The 21166-nt window shown below is 37.7% G+C and overlaps 1 protein-coding gene across 1 annotated transcript; it reads left to right on the forward strand.

Annotated features, from left to right (window-relative positions):
- Window positions 1–505: 505 nt before the first annotated feature.
- LOC107785379 (uncharacterized) lies at window positions 506–20796 on the forward strand. Its single transcript, XM_016606671.2, has 7 exons — window positions 506–979; window positions 2243–2390; window positions 6139–6330; window positions 8403–8531; window positions 8731–8900; window positions 10640–10770; window positions 20557–20796. The coding sequence occupies exons 1-7, from the start codon at window positions 814–816 to the stop codon at window positions 20632–20634; spliced, it is 1014 nt and encodes a 337-aa protein (XP_016462157.1). The 5' UTR covers window positions 506–813; the 3' UTR covers window positions 20635–20796.
- Window positions 20797–21166: the final 370 nt, after the last annotated feature.

A 21166-nucleotide genomic window follows, 5' to 3' on the forward strand; every position in this document is an offset into this window, starting at 1 on the left:
ACTAGTTTGAGTTTAATTTCTTATATTGGGAGTAAGGAAAGAGTCTTAGAGTTCGTGATTTAATAAATGAGAACTTAAGGAAACTCTTTGAGTTCATAGTGTTACATAAGAGAACTCTCAAAGATTTTGTTATTGAGTTTGAACTAGTGTGCTAAAGTTTTACTTGCCAAAATTTTAAACTTTAGCATCGTATGTATGGTGGAGTGTCTATGTATTTAAGCTAAATGTATTTTGTCCAAATTTTATGTCTGTCTTAAATGTTTACTTACTATCAATTCAGAAAAATCAATTGCTATTCAATTAGGCAGAATAATTATTAATTAATTGTATATGTTTCCAAAATAACAATCCTTCTCATCCATGTCATATTGTTTGTTACTATCGAAAATTCAACTAGTACTATTTAACAATGTCGAAGCATAAGTCATGACACAAATGTCTATTTCAACATTCAATTATGTATCATGATCATAATAATCAATTTAAATCAAAAGTATTTTAAAGACAAAAGCAGCGTTGCAATTCGCAACTAGTACATAAAAATTCAACCGTAAAACAACCCTTATATATAAACCGAAAGCATCGAAAGTCAACCAAATCTTAAACAATTATAAACCCAGTTTTCTCGTGTATAAATTCAACAATCAGATCAATTCCTTAGCATTCTTATTTATCCGAAAAATATCTTAATCCGACTCCATCTCCTATCTATCTCTCATATCGTACACTTAACATAAATCCACAATCAAATTCCCCCCATTATAAAGAGAGAAATTTTTCGTTTTGTGGTGTTTATTATTGTTTTGTAAATAAATGGGGTCAGAATCAGATGAGAGGGAGGTGATATTGGGTGTAGATGGGGGCACCACCTCCACTGTGTGTGTTTGTATGCCACTTCTTCCCTTTTCAGAATTCCCTGATCCTCTTCCAGTTCTGGGCCGCTCCGTTGCCGGTTGTTCCAATTTTAATAGCGTTGGAGGTATTCAAATTCTCTTTTTCAACATATTTCTTTAAGTTTTAGCCCAATTGGCGAGTAGTAAAATATGGCCCAATTGATGTAGATAATCTACACCTAACTGGTTTACCAAAATTGTCGTTTTCCACTAATGTTTTCTGATTAAAGTGTTGAATCTATGAACGAGTCTTTTATGCTTCAAAGGGAAAAGGGGAAAGCTTTTAAATTTGAGTTTAACTTATATACACTATGAGTTTAACATAAATTTTACACTATCAAAGAAATTCACAGGTGTCCCTTCATAAAAAGTGTGATTTATAATATTTATTGTAATAAGGTAGCTTATCTGCTATGACTGGTATGACCTGATGATGTATAAGTGCTTTCCGCTGTTGGTGGATATTAGTTAAACTCTTTTAGTTTATGTTGGTTGCTTTATTTGCTTCTTTCCAACATTAAGGGTTTCTCATGCTGTATTTTATGGGGTGGTTTGTTAGTTATTGGAAAAGAAAAAATACTTGCAGAGACCTTTTTGGTCTTTGATACTTAGAATCTAGAGTCCAACTACTCCTTTTGCTTTTCATGGTGGGGAGGAAGAAGGTAGAAAGAAAATATGTAGTTCATACTAATCAATCTACTTCGTCTCAATCCCATATTAGTGTTGAGGTCAACTGCATGGATCCAAATCCAAATAATGCACATGGATGGATGTGCCAAATCCAAATAAATTGAGGATTCATCATAGTTATATTATTTTTATGTTGCTTGTCAAGCTAACCTGACCATCCTACTTTACATGGGCTTGAGATCGACCTCACACAGAGGAGTTAAGTAGCTGAATGAATCAGCAACGATGTGTAGTTCCGTAGGATAGTTGTACTTGACCATATGCCGCCAACAACAACAACAAAAAACCCAGTATATTCCCACAGGTGGGTTTTGGGAGGGTAGTATATACGCACACCTTACTTCTACCTAGTGAAGGTGGGAGCATATGCCGCCAAGATTTGATTTATTTTCTCATGTGTTGAACATGCTTTCTAGAAGTTATCTCAAGCATGAATGGTCATCATTGCACGTCAATCTATTGAATGCAAAGTTAATGTGATGAGCCGAATAATGTTGTATATTTCTGTGGATTTCAACTGTTGGTTAATTGTTGAAGTTTGCTAAGTCAACTGCTAGAACTGTTTTCCTTGTGGTTGAAGTAATGTCATAAGAAAATATTCTTGATTCCTAATAGATATGAGTTTCTTTAGCCATTTCACTCTTGGTCCATGTTTACAGAAGATGTAGCTAGAGAAACACTGGAAAAGGTTATGGCAGAAGCATTGCTTGATGCTGGTGTGAAACGATCAGCTGTTAAAGCAGTGTGTTTGGGTCTATCTGGTGTGAACCATCCAACGGATCAGGAGAAAATATTAGGCTGGCTGAGGTTCGCTACTCATCTGTTAAAGCTCTTCTTGTTTGTGGTTGTGGAGTTAATCTTGTACTTCAGGTGTACCTTTTGAATTAGTGTTAATGTTAGGCTGCTGACATTTGCCTCATTTTTTTAGTTGCATCCTGTTTGTATCTCAATCAAAGGGTTGAATGGCCTTTCCCCTAGGTTACTTTTGCTAGGAAGTTTTGAGAATCTACTCTAGTGTGCTTATGTAGTCAATCTGGTACCCGTCATTTTTTTTTTTGATGAAGTAATATGTTTCATTAAGTAGGCATCAAGAAGATGCAAAATTACAAGAAGCATAAGAGCTACATAAACAAAGAATTACAGGAGAACATTGTTTGCCTCAAATCAAAGTCTCAAACTAGGACAAGTGAGCTAACAAAATCCAAAAGCTGTCCCGTACTATTTATTGGTGACAACTTTGTCCAGCAAAAAAGGTTGAGAAGGCATTTGGATTTGAGTAAGTGGTTCGGTGTTGATGTGTCATCAAAGCATCTTCTATTCCTCTCGTTCTATAAACACCAAAAAATAGTTGCAGGGATCATAAGCCAAATTTTCTTAATAATCTTATCAACCTCCCAAAGACTCCAGCTCATATGTGCCTCTCTCAGGGTCTGTGGCATTACCCAGCTTAGACCAAAAATACAAAAGAACATGTTCCAGAGGTCTGTTGCTACTGGGCAGTGTAGAAGTAGGTGATTAACTGTTTCCAAGTGTCCCTTGCACAGGTAGCATCTATTGACCAGCTGAAATCCCCTTTTGCATAGGTTATCTTGCGTTAGGCATGCTCCGTGAAGTGCAATCCAGTTGAAGCTCTTCCATATCAGTTTCCAAGGCCATGAATGTAGTACCTGATTCTGATTGTTAAGTTGTATGTAGCATTCTTTAACAGTGTAGAGACCTTTAGATCCCCATCTCATGCTATCTGGAGCATTCTCATCAATGTTGTAGGCCTCTAATCTTGCTAGCATTTCCATCAAATCTTCTATCTCCCATTCTTGAACAGATCTTCTGAGTTGCACATCCCAATTACCATTTGCTCTGTTATGAGCAATAGAAGAATTCTTGTCCAAGGCGATGTTGAATAAGCTAGGATAGTCCTCCATGAGAGCATTGTTGTTTAGCCATTTATCCTTCCAAAACTTAATATGACATCCACTGCCTGATTTGAAATGAATATTCTGAAAGAATTCGTTCCCCAGGTTGCTAATATGCTTCCAGGGCCCTACCCCATGGAATGCAGTGACAGTTTTGGTGCTCCAATTGTCTTTAATCCCATGTTTTGCATTAATCACCTCTTTCCATAGACTTGGCTCACATGTGCCATATCTCCAGAGCCATTTCATTAGCAGACCTTTGTTGTGCTTGTCTAGATCTCTGACCCCCAATCCACCTTTGCATTTAGGTAGCAATACCTTATCCCATTTAATCAAATGATACTTGTGAGAACTGCTGTTTCCTTCCCATAGAAAGTTCCTTCTGATCTTGTCCAGCCTGTTAAGTACCTTTTTAGGGATGGGAAACAGTGACATGACATAAGTGGGTATACTGTCAAGCACACTACTGATGAGGGTGAGTCTTCCTCCCATTGAGAGGTATTGTTGTTGCCATGAAGCCAGTCTTTTCTCAAAATTTTCCACTACACCATTCCAGATATCACTGTTTGTTAAGTACCTTTGTTTGTTTCTTTTGTTTTGGCGGGATGATATGTTTGCGTGCTGACTAGGTATGCTGGAAACTTCTTTATCTGTGGCGTTTGTGCACCAAAGCTGCTTGTTTTGTGTGAAATCTGGATCTGTTTTCCCTATGGCATTTATTATGGTCTGAAAATCAATATAGAGTAGAGCTATCACCAACATGAATGCAATATGTTGAGCCAGTTTGGAAATTCTTTTAATAAAGTATTTTACTCTTTTTATCGTAGTTTGATTTTGGATGAATTTGTAAATTGGTATATTTTACAGAGAGATCTTGGTTACTGAGGGAGAGTGCGATGCTCAATGACATCTGCACAAATGAGAATTATATAAGGAGTATTCAAATCTCTTAATAGTTGATAGTGTGTTTTCTTTCCTATAACCTTAATGATTATAGCACTCAAGGGTGTGGCGTAATGGCGAATGAAGTGAGTTGAGAACCACGAGGATCAGGTTCAAATCCCAACAGAGACAAAACCACTAGTTGATTTCTTCCCGTTTGTCCAAGCCTTGGTGGACAGAGTTACTCAACGCTTGTGTTGGTGGGAGGTAGCAGGTAACCCGTGGAATTAGTCGAGGTGCGCACAAGCTGGCCCGGGCATGGTTATAAACAAAAAGACCTTCTCATTTATAAAGGCAATCTCGAAGCTATTTATACTGATCTACCCTGCCCATACTTGGGGAAGATACACCAATTTTGGAAAGTATGTGTCTTCCTTTCTAGCCAAGTGCTCTGTTCCTATTGCTAATCTCAGTTTTAAAGTATTAACCTTTGCTTAGCATAATTAAAACCTGAAAATCCTGTCAGGAAAATTTGTCGGTTTTATTGGAATGCATTATTTTCACTACTCTAGACCTGTCAAGAACTGCCACAAGCTTTTCAAAGGTGCTCAAGCTTTTGAGGATTCTTAGGTTGTACAAGATAAGAACCTGAAAATAAGCCCACTAGTAAATAAACGTTTATTTATCCTAAAGTTCCGGTACATATGAATGAGAAATATATTCCTCTGCCCCAAATGCTCTATATAAACCTGAATAATGCTAAAGTTCTAGACTTTTGGTACATAAGAATATGAAATTAGTTGCTATATTTTCTGCTCCCAATTGATTCCTGAGTAATGAAAGTCTCAAGGTACAGATTTGCAATTTAATGAAATTTAAGTAATAGTACAACAACTATGGGTTGATCCCAAGTTTGTTGGGGTCAGCTGTATGAATTATTACTTTCTTTTTTTGGCTCCACTTGGACCAGTTTCGTATTCAAGTCCTATGTATTTTATATTGTGAGAATTCACATCGACTGGTGCCACGCTGGCCGAACCGCAACCCTTCTGTCTCATCCGAGTTTGGGACAAGCCGACAAGCATAGTGAACAAGCTCACACGGCCACAATTAGTTTCTTGAAGTCCAGTTAATCGAGGAAAGAAATTAATTTGTTGACATCTTTGCGTAGAATCTCATGAGCGCAGCTATCAGTTCCATTTTCAGACTACACAGGGCAGTAGGTGAATAACTTGAACTTTATCTTCAAACCAGATCTTAATGCAAATAAGAGGGCAGCAAAACCATAAACTTATTTAAACTAACAAGACCTAGTTTATAGTAAACCACTTCACTAATGTTAACTGTCTTTGTTTTCTCAGTATCTGAGAAATCTGCTGTTTCCAGCTTAGAAACTTGGTGGAGTAATGGGTCCGCCCCTTTACCCTTTTCCACTAAACAATTTGACTTGTCCCACCAGCCAGGTTTCAAACTCATGAGGTGTTCTTGCCTTACATCCCGTGCTGTACTACCTTTGCCGATGAATCAAACCCCTGGGGGCTATAGTACCAAGCAGTTTAACATAGTTGTGTCTTACAGGCTAACTGTTTCAAAACTATGGGACATTGGGACCTTGAGCTAGTTGTTCCAAGATTATGGGACATTTGGACCTTGACATGGGAAATGCTTTATACGCGTGATAATGATGTATCTAGAATATTTATTCAAAATGTCTATACGCTTTCACTAAATATTTGTCAAAACTGTGATTATTTTTACAGGAGTGCATTCCCAAGTCATGTTAAGTTGTATATTCAGAATGATGCCGTGGCTGCTCTAGCAAGTGGCACGATGGGAAAACTTCATGGCTGTGTTTTAATAGCTGGTACAGGAAGCATTTCTTATGGATTTACAGAAGATGGAAGAGAAGCTCGGGCCGCGGGTGCAGGGCCTGTTTTGGGTGATTGGGGGAGGTAAAGTTGGTGCGTATTCATTGTATTGATAAAGATACGTATTCTGCTACAATTTCCTCTTCCCTATAGCCTGGAAAAATGAATAGGTGGAGAAAAAGATTCGGCTCATACATATAGGATTAATTGTTTTTTTTAGTTTTTTTACTTTTCTCTTTTTTGTCATAAGAAAATAACAGGATTAACTGCTTTTTTAGTTTTTTTTTTTACTTTCTCTTTTTTGTCATAAGAAAATACACTTCTGCTAATGTTGAATTCCACCATATCAGTTCGCCTTGAAAAGGTCTCCTTAGACATATCTGCACGGTAAAGTTTAGTGGTGTAGCTTTCTGTAATATTAATGTAGATTTTGTAATTGGCCAGGACGCTATAAGTTCTGAATAACAGTTGAATATTGTTGCACAGTGGCAGATGTTTACGGCTTGTGACACATTATCTGCCAGCTGATGGCTAAACTTGAAACTTTGAACTTGTTGCATAAGCAGAGAATTTTGTGAATATAGCAAGCGATCTTTGGATAGATGAGAGATCCGCTTTTGATGAAAGCTAAACTTGATACTAGAATTGATACAAGATTCTGTATTAGTGTCTTCATAGATTATTTACTTCAATGTTTAGGACTCTCTAGTGAATTCATTGCTGCTCAGAGGTTGCGTTATAAATCCAAACCCATTAGATTATGTTTTTAAGTGGAGAACTTAGTCCTTTCCTGTTGGAGCACTTGAACTAACTCGTTTCCTAGTTGTGTATCTTAGTTGAGGACATTGAAATGAGACTATGTTATCCTAATTGTGATTGGCGAATGAAGTCGGTTATACCTACTTTGGTTTGACAGTTGAAAGAGATAAAATAATCAAAGGAATAGGAAGAGATCCCAGGGAGCTGTTATTCTGTGCTCTAGCGGGTTTACTGGCATATTCAAATGCATTCAGTGGCCATGTGCATCTCAAATTGCAGCAACTCTGGATTCTCCCTCAAGCTTGTCATAGAGTTATGTTTCACGTGTCTAGCTTTCAATGAGGTTTTATGGAGTAGTTCCTACTACACCATTGGTTAAGCCATGGCAAGTTGATCCCAATTTTCAGGACTAGTATTGTAATTCACACCCAACTCTTCATTGATATAGTGTCTATCTTAACATGCGTGGTTATACCACGTTGAAGTGGATTACGAGCTATATTCATTTCTCCCTTGTCCTGGTACTGTGTCATTCGATGCAATAAAACTTTGAGCGCTGGGCTTCATGGTCAAGGTAAATCATTGATGCTATGAGCTATCCCGTGATGCTTTGGTTTGGCACCTAACTGGGCTATAACAGGTTGAATTAATTCAGGTTACAGTATTTCGCTAAAATATGTCAGGGGTAAGTTTTCTGTCAGTACCTGTGATATTCTGCTTTCTTCCTGCTTTTACTTCATGTAGTTATTCAAAGAGAATATTATTACTTTCCTGGAGCTCCTTTTAAGACTAAAAAATTCAATATTGTAAATGCAATGGACATCCATGCTTGAGTTACATGTCAAGCAAAATTTACTAGGAGAAAATGTCCAACTGATTTAAAAATATGTGTCGTATCTAATACTGGTTTTAGGATTTTGTTAAGTCTGAGAACACATATATGTACTATACTAGCACTTGCTTTCTGTTTATATTTGATGGAGTAGTGATATGTCCAAATTGGCGCTTGTCCATGAGTTACATTTTTTGGTTAGGATACTCTTAGCACAAAGCAGTTGGGATCTTTAATTTGTTTATTTTCTGCGAATTATCTGTACTTCATTTTCTTGTTTTTGAGGCTAAATAGCCCTAGATCAATGTTGTGGCTGAATTACACCTTAATAATTGAGTAAATGATAACTAACACTACTACTTTTTTCATTTTTAGTTCTTGTCGTGTTCACTGTTCAGGATATATACTTGTTAAGGTTTGTTGCAAAAGAAAGAGACCAATAGTTAAATAAATGAATAAATGAAGAAAGAATACAGAAAATATTGTATTTATTAAAGGTTTTTTTTACAAGTGAATTTGCTAATCTTTCGAACATGATTATAACTATCAGTTTCTGCTATTGCAGTGGCTATGGGATTGCTGCTCAAGCACTGATTGCAGTGATGAGGGCTCATGATGGTCGAGGTCCACAAACAATGCTTTCGAGTTGTATTCTACAGTCATTAGGTCTTTCTTCTCCGGACGAACTAATAGGGTATCTTCTCTAAACTGATTTGTGTCAAAGTTGATGGGCATTTCAAATGCCTTCTCCTGCTTCTTCCATTCCGTTAGGGACAGGATTGTAAGGACCCACATTGGGCAACATTTACACCACATAAACTTGATTTGTATAAAGAATATTTGCACAAGAACAATATTTTTGGCTGTTTCATTTCATTCTTATTGGGATCTAGGTGGACCTATGCGGATCCATCTTGGGCTCGCATTGCAGCACTTGTTCCAGTAGTTGTATCCTGTGCAGAGGATGGAGATCAAATTGCAGACGAGATCTTACATAATGCAGTTCAAGAATTGGCTATAAGTGTCAAAGCTGTCGTCCAAAGACTACGCTTGGCCGGGGAAGGTTTGGCCTTTATAAAAATTCTGAACCTTATATGTTTTCATCATTCTCTATTTCTCTTCGTCGATTGCACTTAAATGATATACATGCCTACTCAGCTACTTTTAACTTGTTAGTTTGATGTAGCTTCTCTACTTTTTGGTGTACTACTTGTATGCATGGTTTTTCTCCCAACATCAATAAAATTATTTACCTTATAAAAAGAAACTTATTAATCCTCTCCTATACACACATGATTGTAATTTGATGACTGAGATAACTCCAGAGAATGGGAAATTTTACGGTTGAAGAAGATGAGCCATTGCTGATATTAATATGTTCTCCAGATTTCAGATTAGTTTCATATTACTATAGAATTGTTTTATGTATATTTTTAAATTGTACATTATGTTTAGATCTTCGAGGTTCAGTTTATATCTATTGCCATATCACCTTCTCCTATCATCGTCACTTTGACTAGCTTATTTGCTAAATCTTCTCTATGAAGATAAGACCCCTGTTTACTTTTTCCCAAAACTTTAGTTTTGCATTGATTTATAATGAAAATGTATAATCTAATTTATCTTTTTTTATACTTAGTTGTGTAATTAATAGTCCCAAAAAAAAAAAAAAAAACCAATTTTAACCTTCTTTGTCTTGATAGTACATCAATTTTAGCATCAGAGCACAAGTTCTGAATCTTCAGTTATTGCTGCATCCTAGTATGATAGCCAATTAAATAATCGTCACCTGACCCTTCATGAAATAACTCAACCCTCAACATTCAGGTGAACCTTCACGAAATAATTCGACCCTCAACAGTCAATTGGCATTCCTTTCTTGATGCTTTTTCATCATAGTACATTAATTTTAGCATCAGAGCACAAGTTCTGAATCTTCAGTTATTGCTGCATCCTAGTATGATAGCCAATTAAATAATCGTCACCTGACCCTTCATGAAATAACTCAACCCTCAACATTCAGGTGAACCTTCACGAAATAATTCGACCCTCAACTGTCAATTGGCATTCTTTTCTCGATGCTTTTTCAACAAAGATGAGATTCTTCTACTAATGCCGAAATCTTTGGAATTATGCTAATACCCTCACTGTGGTCCTAGCCAACCTTTTAAACATTTTTAGGGGAAATTGGTGCAGTTCATACAAACAACTACGCCTCACTCCCAAACAAGCTGGGTTCGGCTATATGAATCCTCACTGGCCATGTTCCTGGTTTAAATTCATCTAATGATGTAGTTCATAAAGATATAAAAAATTGTAGAGTATAAGAAAATGGACTGTTGCAGATTCTTGATATTGTTGTTAGATTTTTAGATTATTTTCATATTTATTTTTGATTACTTGCATAGTTATCTTATAGGTTTAGATTAGGTTTTAATCAACGAGTTCTTCTCATTATCACTATTTCTTTGATTTATCTATCCTTATGTTTTAGTTAGACAGAGAGTTTTGGTTGTGTTATGAACTAGCTTGTTCAAGGTTCTCAATCGATAAATAGGATCTTGTGTACCTATTAACACTGGATGAAAAGTTTGGTTTTTTGGGATTTCTCCGTTATTCCGAAAAGAAAGAAGAAGCACTGGATGAAAAGTTTATGAATTGATATTGGGTCTTACAATCTCTTTCACACTGTCTCACTTTTTCTCTCTTAATTTTTATCTCTTTTATCCTTATCCATTTCTTTCCATTGCATTTCTTCTATCTCTCTTTTGGCACTAAATTAGTGCTTGTTGATGACTGCAGATGGAAAAGGTTCCTTCCCTGTTGTTATGGTTGGAGGCGTACTTGGAGCCAACAATAAATGGAATATAGGGAATGAAGTCACTAATTCTATTTTAAAGACTTATCCCGGAGCTTGTGTAATTAGACCAAAGGTTAGTACTGTTCTCTCGATATGATTTTGAGTTTGTCCAGTTTTTCACGACAACTTTGAGGAGGACGCCAAGTTCATTTAATAACTGTTTTCTTTTGAAGTTGGTGGGTTTAGGGTTTAGAATATCGGTTTCTCATTTTTTGAATACAAAATATGTGTATAAAAACTACATAAAAGTACTATAAACCAACACATATAGAAGTACTACTGTCATCCACACCCTTGGTGTGGCCTAGTGATCAATGAAATGGATACAAACCTTGGAGACAAATCCCACAACATAGACAAAATACGAAGTATTTGTTCCCATTTGCCTAAACCTTGGGGGCAGAGTTACCCGATACTTGTGCTGATGGAAGGTAGCAGGTATCTGGTGGAATAATGGAGGTACACACAAACTGAGCTGGACCAACGGTATAGAAAAAAAGTACTATTGTCATTCTTTTTCATTTCACTTGTTTAGAAAGAAAATGGAAGGGGAGTCTTGGCGTAACTGGTAAAGTTGTTGCCATGTGACCAGGAGGTCAGGGTTCAAACTGTGGAAACAGCTTCTTACAGAAATGCATGGTAAGACTGCGTATAATAGACCCTTGTGGTCCGGCCATTCTCCGGGCCCTGCGTATAGCGGAAGCTTAGTGCACCGGGCTCCTTTTTTTGTTTGTTTAGAAAGAAATGACAAGATTTAGAGTACAAGTTAAAGTATCTAATATTTGGTGTGAATTAACTTCCTCAATCTTTTGACATAGAATTTACATAAACGGGAACTACATAAAAGTAATATGAACCATAACTTTTTTTAAAGAAAGCTACTTAGGAAACTTTTCGTAAAAATTATGGTAAAAAAAGTTTTGATTATGCCCCCAGGGTTTATTTCAAGTGGCAAAGGTTGAGGAACTTGTGACTTAGGTCACAAGTTCAGGAAGCCTGGTATATAAGTGGAAAGGGTAGAGGGGCAGACCCCATTATCCCTGAGTTTCGAATGCTGCGTTGGTCATAAGCGTTGGCCCAGAAGGATTTCTTGCTCATAAATTAAAGATGTTTGATTACCACGGTGGCATATAACAAGTTTTTTTTTTCATTTCCAAAAATGTAACATAAGTTCTTTCAACTGAATAATCTCATATATGTTGCCATCTTAAGAAGCATATCACAGTCTCTTCTAATTCTTTGCTTCTTGTCTTCATTCTTTCAAAATACGCAAGGGCCTTCCTCTTCCCAGACTGTCATTTACATTATTTGGCTACTTGATAGAGGATGTCATGTGATCCTTTCATAATATTAGGTTGCGCTTCCTAGTACGCAGCTGTATATTAATTTGTTACAAATTTACATTAGTACATGGATTTTATAGAAGTTTTGAGATTGTAATAGTTTTCAGCAGTGCTGAAGTTTTGTATGCTTTCTGTACCTTCTTGGTACATTTTTAATGAAATTTACATTACCCTATTAAAAAAAACCTTTACATATTGGAAATAATTTCCCTCTTCAAAATTGTGTTACTTTTTCTTGCTCTTAAAGAATTTTTCTCTCTTGACTTCCCACCTTGCTCCTTTGACACCGGGATCTGATTGGCGAAAGTTTACATGGAGGGAACTTTAATAAATTCTCTTAAGCCAACTGCTTCCACCATCATCTGGTGATGCCAATATCAAGGTTAAGGTGGCCCTTCATACGTTGGATATGCATTCTGGAGAATGAAGATGTTTGCTTAAAGTTTCAGACAAGATTCACCTAATTACTTTGATACCCAAAGTTGGGGGTAGCAACAACAACATACCCAGTATAATCCCACGGGTGGGGTTTGGAGAGGGTAGTGTGTAAGACCTTACCCCTTCCCGGAGAGGTAGAGAGACTGTTTCCGATAGACCCTCGGCTCAAGAAAAGGTGGAAATGAATAATAGGGGAGAAGAAGAAGAGGAAAGAGGGGGGAGAAAGAAGGAAGAGGGAGGCAAAAGACGATAAGCAAAGAGGAGAAAAAGTAGCATCAAATAGTAACCATCATGGAGCAACAATATCCAGTAAAAGGGGAGAAAAAATAGCATCAAATAGTAATAATCAGGGAGCAACAATCCCAGTAGCAATTTTCAAAAACAAAGGATGTGGTAGCTAAGTACCAGATAAAATAACAAACTAGAAGGAAATAACTTTCAACCCACAACAAGAATATTACTAGTACTACTGGTAAACCTAGGAGAAACTCACAACTACCTGTCAACCCACCACCTTAATCCTCGACCTCCACACCTTCCTATTGCTAGTCATGTCCTTGGTTAGGTGAAGCACCGACATGTCCTGCCTAATCACCTCTCCCCAATATTTCTTTGGCCTACCCCTGCCCTTCCTCAAGCCCGCCATGGTCAACCTCACACCTCCTGACCGGGACATCTATGCCTCTCCTCTTTACATGTCCAAACCATCGCAGCCTCGATTCCCGCAACTTGGCTTCCACGGATGCAATTCCCACCTTGTCCCTAATAACTTCATTCCTGATCTTGTCTTTCCTAGTATGTCCACACATCCATCTCAACATCCTCATTTCTGCTACGCTCATCTTTTGGACTTGGAACTTCTTGACGGGCTAGCACTCAGCTCCACCACCACCACCCTGTAGAATTTGCCCGTAAGTCTAGGCGGCACATTCTTATCATATAAAACCCCCGAAGCTAGCCTCCATCTCATCCAACCCGCTCCATTGCGGTGAGTAACATCCTCGTAAATTTTCCCGTTGCCTTGGATTATAGACCCAAGATACTTGAAACTATCTCTTGTGGGAATGACGTGAGTATCAATCTTTACTTGATACGAAAGTTTCCCTACAAAGGTGTTGGCTTCAACAACCCATAAGGGACGGCTTGCGAAGCTACACAAACAGTTAATTTGTTTATAGTCGCAAAAGTTTTCCTACAAAGGGGCTGACTTCAATAACCCATAAGGGACGGTTTGCCAGGCTACACAACTCAGAGAACTTTTGTACTATAACCAACGTTAGCTGTTTATAACTCAGAAAACTTTCGTACTACAATAAGCTAACTTTCAAAGAGTATTCTTACTCTATTTTCATACATGGACCGGCCTTTCCATCCATTCGAAAGAAAGAACAGGAGGGAAATTTAGAAATCACTCATATGTAATATATCACAAAAGATTTACAAAAGGTTACAAGATGATTTTCCAACTACTACAAGGCCTCCTTTATATAGGACTAGGAGGTTATTACAAGACAAACTTACATGATAAAATAAACCTATCTTACATGGAAAACTTATCTACATGTGGGTCCTTCTTGGCATGTGAAGAAATTTAGGCAAAACAACTAAAAAGCTCCTGAAAACATGTGAAAGGGGCGAAATATACATGGTGTAGCATGTGAAAGTATGAGGGAGCATGTGACTACATGTGAAAGTAGGGTGCTGCATGTGACGAAACATGTGGAAGCATGTGAAAACAAGTGGAAGTGGGGCCCGGATAGTATGGAAAGATGTGGAAATTTGTCTTGGCATGGGTAGATGATTTTGAAGGGTTTTTTGGTGGGTAATGTAGGATTAGTAGGGATTTAGATAATTATCCTTCATTGATTCTAGGGTTGTCTTCTAGGCATCTTTTCAAAGACCTTGTGTAGTAATGCCTGGAACTTGACGGTCCTTCTCCGCTGTGTTCTTTCTCCTTTGGATTGAGAGATGTAATCCGCAACTTTAATCTGGAAATATCGTGAGTGATTTTTTCTCGGATGATTTCTTATGGGGTTTGATACTCTTTTGCTGCTTCCCAGACTCTTTCCCAGTGAGGATGAGTGTTGGTATAATTCCAGCTTGCCCAATCTTTTGGCCATATCTCTCGGGATGCACCTATTTTTCTGGAAAAAGATTTTTTGTGCCTCGCTATACATTGATAAAATGGACACAAGCTAATGAAGAAACTAATGAAGAAAATGATTCTTTGTGCCTCGCTATATTCTTCCTCCATATTCTCTGTGGATGATGAACCTAATAAAGAAACTTTATTCTCTCTTGATGTCTATGAAGATCAAGGCAATGATCACTACCAAATTTCAGAACCAGTGATTGAAGCCCGAGAGGAGATCAACGCTCTCGTAGTTGTTCCTCAAGTAGAACTCAAGGTCTATTCATCCAAATGGGATAAATCAGCTCGAGTTATTGCTTTCATCGACACCGGAGCTGCTTCCTCGCTCATAAATCCTGCTGTTCTCCCTGAAGATCAATGGGTGCCGCACTTTAAAGATTTTAACACTGCATCAAATGGAATCCTGACTACCACCGTCATCACAAAGCATCCAGTCACAATTGAGTTCTTTCCAGGATTGAAGTACAGAACCAAGCTGATAGGGTCTGATGTACCAGGAAAAGATCTTATTGTTGGATTCAACATTTACAGACAACTTAGGGATCAACTCCAGATCAAGGCTAACAGGATAGCTTTTAAAAAGCAGTTCAAACTTTATTCTGAGATTCCAAGGCTATTCCAAATCACCAATGACGAACAAATTAAAGAGATTGAGCAAAATCTCATTGAACATTCCTGTGCTGAATCCCACAAGGATTTCATGAAGAAAGGGAAAAGCCTGTTATGGAAAAACCAAGAGTTTTTTATCAAGCTCCCTTTCAAGAAAAATGAAAACATCAATCCGACAAAGGCCGGTCATTTAGGCATGAATCCAGATCATCTTCAGCTTGCAAAGAAAGAATGCGAAGAACTTTTGGAATTTGATATGATAGAGCCGTCGGATTCACAATGGGCATGCGAAGCATTTTATGTCAACAAAAGAGCTGAGCAGACAAGAGGAAAACTCGGGTTAGTTATTAATTACCAGCCACTTAACCATTTCTTTCAAGATGATAAATTCCCCATCCCAAATAAACTCACTCTTTTCTCCCACTTAGCCAAGGCCAAATATTTTTCCAAGTTTGATTTAAAATCTGGATTTTGGCAATTGGGAATCCACCCGGAAGAACGACCCAAAATGGGATTTTGCATCCCCGATCATCACTTCCAATGGAAAGTCATGCCCTTCGGGTTGAAAACTGCACCCTCCATGTTCCAAAAAGCCATGATAAAAATCTTCTAACCCATCCTCCATACCTCCTTAGTTTACATTGATGACATCCTGTTATTTAGTGATACATTGGAAGAACATGTCAATTTGCTTCGTCAATTTGCTCCGTCAATTTGAGGCATTGGTAACATAGTACGGGATCATGCTTTCAGCAAAAAAGATGGTTCTTGCTCAAAAAGAGATCGATTTTCTCGGAATACATTTTGATCCCAAATATCTCTACATACATTTCTACCGCTCACAGAAATGCTCAAGAAAAATGCTCCATCATGGGGAGAGAAACATGATGAAGGAGTCAGAAAAATAAAGGAGATATCTAAAAATGTCAAGTCCCTCTACATCCCTTCAGATGGAAAGAAGATACTGCAAACTGATGCCAGCAATGAATATTGGAGTGTTCTATTTGAAGAAAAGATGGCCAGAGGAAAATATGCGGATACGCCAGTGGAAAGTTCAAAGATGCCGAGCAACATTATCACTCCACATTCAAGGAAATTTTTGCAGTAAAGAATGAAATCAAGAAATTCAATTTCTTCCTTATTCATACAGAATTTCTAATAGAGATGGATATGAAGGCCTTCCCAAAGATGATCCAGATAAATGCAAAAATTATTCCCAATCTTCAGCTTCTCAGATGGGCTCAGTGGTTCTCTCCATACAAATTTCAAGTCAAGCACCTGAAAGGAAAGGATAATATTCTCGCGGATTTTCTGTCTCGACCGGAAGAATTCTCAAAAAGATTTTCCCCAGCAAAACTGAAGTCAAAGCAAAAGCTAATTAGCCACATCTTCATGCTTTCAAATATACCAGGAACAAGTTCATTAAAGCCAACAGATCATCCACTGGAGTTGTTCAACCTCATGAATCCCTTTGATCCGTCAATTATTATGGATAGAAGAACTTATTATGAGCTCCAAGTTTTCTGGCAACATGGAGGATCCATTCTCAAGCCATATGGGGTCAATTCAGAATATCCGTTCTGCCATATATTCATAGCTCAAGCCGAGGATTTTCCACAAGAACTATTATGCTTTTTCTGGTACGTATGCCATCAGTATCATATTTTCATGGAATTCAAATGCAACGTCTTCAAGGATTTTGATAACATTGCACCAACCTTTAAAATATTTTTGCTATGGTTCAAACCTAGAAGATATTGGATAAAATGTTTCAACGATTCCTACACAGCAAAGGTATTCATGTTCCACCGGCCAGTGAAGATTATTAATGGAAAAGTCCAGACGCAAGCAGAGGCATCATTCTGGTGGAAATTTCCGGTGTCCATTTTATCAATGGAGGAAGATTATAGCGAGGCACAAAGAATCCTTTTCCAGCAAAATAGGTGCATCCCGAGAGAGATATGGCCAAAAGATTGGGCAAGCTGGAATTATACCAATACTCATCCTCACTGGGAAAGAGTCCGGGAAGCAGCAAAAGAGTATCAAACCCCATACGAAGTCATCCGAGAAAAAATCACTCACGACATTTCCAGATTAAAGTTGCGGATTACATCTCTCAATCCAAAGAAGAAAGAACATAGCAGAGAAGGACCGTCAAGTTCCAGACATTACTACACAAGGTCTTTGAAAAGATGCCTAGAAGACAACCCTAGAATCAATGAAGGATAATTATCTAAATCCCTACTAATCCTACATTACCCACCAAAAAACCTTTCAAAATCATCTACCCATGCCAAGACATCTTTCCATACTATCCGGGCCCCACTTCCACTTGTTTTCACATGCTTTAATATGCTTCGTCACATGCAACACCTTACTTTCACATGTAGTCACATGCTCCCTCATACTTTCACATGCTATACCATGTATATTTCGCCCCTTTCACATGTTTTCAGGAACTTTTTAGTTGTTTTGCCTAAAGTCCTTCACATGCCAAGAAGGACCCACATGTAGATAAGTTTGCCATGTAAGATAGGTTTATTTTATCATGTAAGTTTGTCTTGTAATAACCTCCTAGTCCTATATAAAAGAGGCCTTGTAGTAGTTGGAAGATCATCTTGTAACCTTTTGTAAGTCTTTTGTGATATATTACATGAGTGATTTCTAAATTTCCCTCTTGTTCTTTCTTTCGAATGGGTGGAAAGGCCGGTCCATGTATGAAAATAGAGTAAGAATACTCTTTGAAAGTTAGCTTATTGTAGTACGAAGGTTTTCTGAGTTATAAACAGCTAACGTTGGTTATAGTACAAAAGTTTTCTGAGTTGTGTAGCTTGGCAAACCGTCCCTTATGGGTTATTGAAGCCTGCCCCTTTGTAGGAAAACTTTTGCGACTATAAACAAATTAACTGTTTGTGTAGCTTGGCAAACCGTCCCTTATGGGTTGTCGAAGCTAGCCCCTTTGTAGAGAAATTTTCGTATCTATAATTTAGTTTGCTTTCTTGGAGTCTCTTACTTTGTTCTTTATACTGTATTGTCTCCCAGCCAAGATACATCTTTACTCCTTCTTCATGCCTCTCATCACTGAACTTTCACTCTAAGTATTCAGTTTTCGACCTACTCAACTTGAAACCTTTGGATTCCAGCGTCTGTCTCCAAACTTCCAACCTAGCGTTAACACCCGCTTGCGTCTTGTCAACCAGTACTATGTCATCAGCAAATAACATACACCATGGCATCGTGTCAGCACATCTAACGCTAGGGCAAACAAAAATGGGCTAAGGGCTGATCCCTGATGCAACCCCATCTCCACAGGGAAATGTTCCGAGTCTCCTCCCGCACTCCTCACTCGAGTCTTAGCGCCTTCGTACATGTCCTTAATCACCCTAATGTATGCTACCGGGAATCCGCTAACCTCCAAACATCTCCATAGCACCTCCCTCGGGACTTTGTCATAAGCCTTCTCAAGGTCAATGAACGCCATGTGCAAGTCTTTTTTTCTCTCCCTATACTGCTCCACCAATCGTCTCACAGGGTGAATGACTTCTGTAGTTGACCGTCCCGGCATAAATCCGAACTGGCTTCTGTAGTAGCACGTCTCTGTATCACAATAGCCAATCACACACTATGTATGAATAAAACTTCACTTCTTGAAATATGGGTGCTCGGATTCTGCAAGATCAATGCTATTGTGAACAGTTCCGAAATAAATTTATGATTCTTGCTGGTTGTTTTTAGTCAGACAGGACATGTGAGCAAACATAAATGCACTGAAGCAGCACCGATTTGGCTTGTTTTGTTAGCTAATATTTTGTTGATGTAGGGATATAATTTCTAGTGGTGCTTCTTTATAACCCGTGGTACATTGCCATTCTTTTTGTTATTCTGCTCCCAGTGCATATAAACTGCATTGCCAATGCTAACTTGAGTATGCTACCTTTCCATGTTTTTTTTTCTCTCGAATTCTTTTATTCTTCTCTTAGTTTCTGTCCTTCCCTGTCAGGGACACCTTTTTTTCTTCTTCCTTTTCTGGGGGTGGGTAGGTGGAGTAAGGGCAACGTATCTTTCTTCGAATTTACAGTAAAAGAAGTACACAGGCACATGGGCATGTATGCGCGCACGTGCACAAGCGAAACACGCATATACAGAACTAGTGAGGCATCTCCATTTGGATATCAACACTAAACAGTGTGGCACATGTAATTTTTTGCAAGTGCGGCAAACCTTGTTTTACATTGTTGCCTTAAGTAGGTTTTCACCATTTTCATACAAGAAGCAAATGAAACTAAGCTGTACATCATCACAGATATAAGGTGGAAAATGATACCAATAAAAAAGAGTTGCTCAAAAAAGAAATATGGCTGTGAAGTGTGAGGTCCAGAAAGTGTTAAACTCATGTCCATTTAATTTGTCACTTTGTTAATTATTTAGTTTGATTCATGTAGTGCTTTATGTGTTAATTGGATCATGATCTTTTCCAGTTTAAACAAAACAGCTATAAGGTATAAATAGTTCCTATCTTCAGAGATGCAATCTATGGAATAGGATTTGATGAATATCCACTGTTGTATTAAGACTTTTCATCACAGAACATACTAAGAATTCTGGACCTGTTTTATATCAAAGCAACCTCAAGATTTCAACTTCTCGTGACCTCATCTTGTTTTAAAAAAAGTAAAATGTTTTTTTTTCTTTTTCCAAATACCTGCTTTTTAAAAATGAAAATCCTTTTCGGAAACCCTTATTCACTTTGGCTCCATTGTACCATGCTTCTCAAATTGAATGAACTATTGTGGCATCGCTTTGAGTTTTTGTGTCTTCAATTCAATGACTTGTAGAGAATCGCTGTTAATGTGTATTTGCTCGTTGTCTGTATATTAGACATATCTTGTTTGACTGTTATCAATCCAGTTTTAGTTGATAACGCTCTCTGAAGAATTGTCCTTTCGTTCTTGTCTATTATCCTGGATTATTTTTGGGGCATATTACAGTATTTAACATAAACAAGATGGGTGAACCCATTTTCCATCACACCGACACTTGTGTAGCAGTTTTATGATTAACCAGATATGAAATTTTAGGTGTGAGATTCCATGAATTATTGTAACCTAATTTGTAAAAGCTAAAAATTGGTCTCGTGAATCCTTTTGACATTTCCCCTTTGATATCTGCGATAGCTACATCATTGATCAATGGTTTCTTATGCAGAAGAAAAACAAATAAACCATGAATGGGCTTTTTTCTCACCCTGGAACTGTTTTTCTCTTTAAATTACCATGATTTTACTAGTATGTTTAATGCTTGTCACACAATTTTTCAGGTAGAGCCTGCAGTTGGAGCTGCTTTATTGGCCTTAAATTTCTTGATGAAAGAAACAGTAGCTAATGGCCATAGTTGACACCTGATTGTACATATCTAACTGTGTTAACTGTATAACCATTGAAGTTCTCTTTCATTGGTGGTTCCAATTCTGGGTGGGCATGTCCTTGGATCAGTGTACTGTACTTACCTTCTCTTTCCATTGCATATGCAGACTGCTAAAAATGAAATGTTATTCAAATGAGCGTTGCACCAACATATCTTTGTTTCCTAAGTTGGGCAGTCTTTTGGTGCTGGAGGAAAGGGAAGGAAAAAGTGGAAGGAGATTGTTTGGTCATAGTTGCATTTGTATTGCAGATGGTTATATAGAATTCATAACACATCAGTATCTTATATAATATCTTTTATAGCATTCTCTGTTGAGAAAGAAATCCATTTTTCATTGGTGGTGGAATGGGATTGAACAGTTTTATTAGCGAGTCTCCAGTATCTCCGGCTTTAACCTAAGTAAATGATGCTCTTTGCGCCATCCTTCTAAGCAGCTTTCTTCAATAAATTTCCATTGGGAAATAGGTTGAACTTCCATCGCATTTTGGCTCGATACTTTCTAT

The sequence above is a fragment of the Nicotiana tabacum genome, chromosome 3, assembly GCF_000715075.1.
Source record: "Nicotiana tabacum cultivar K326 chromosome 3, ASM71507v2, whole genome shotgun sequence".
In the NCBI taxonomy this organism is placed as follows: Eukaryota; Viridiplantae; Streptophyta; class Magnoliopsida; order Solanales; family Solanaceae; genus Nicotiana; species Nicotiana tabacum.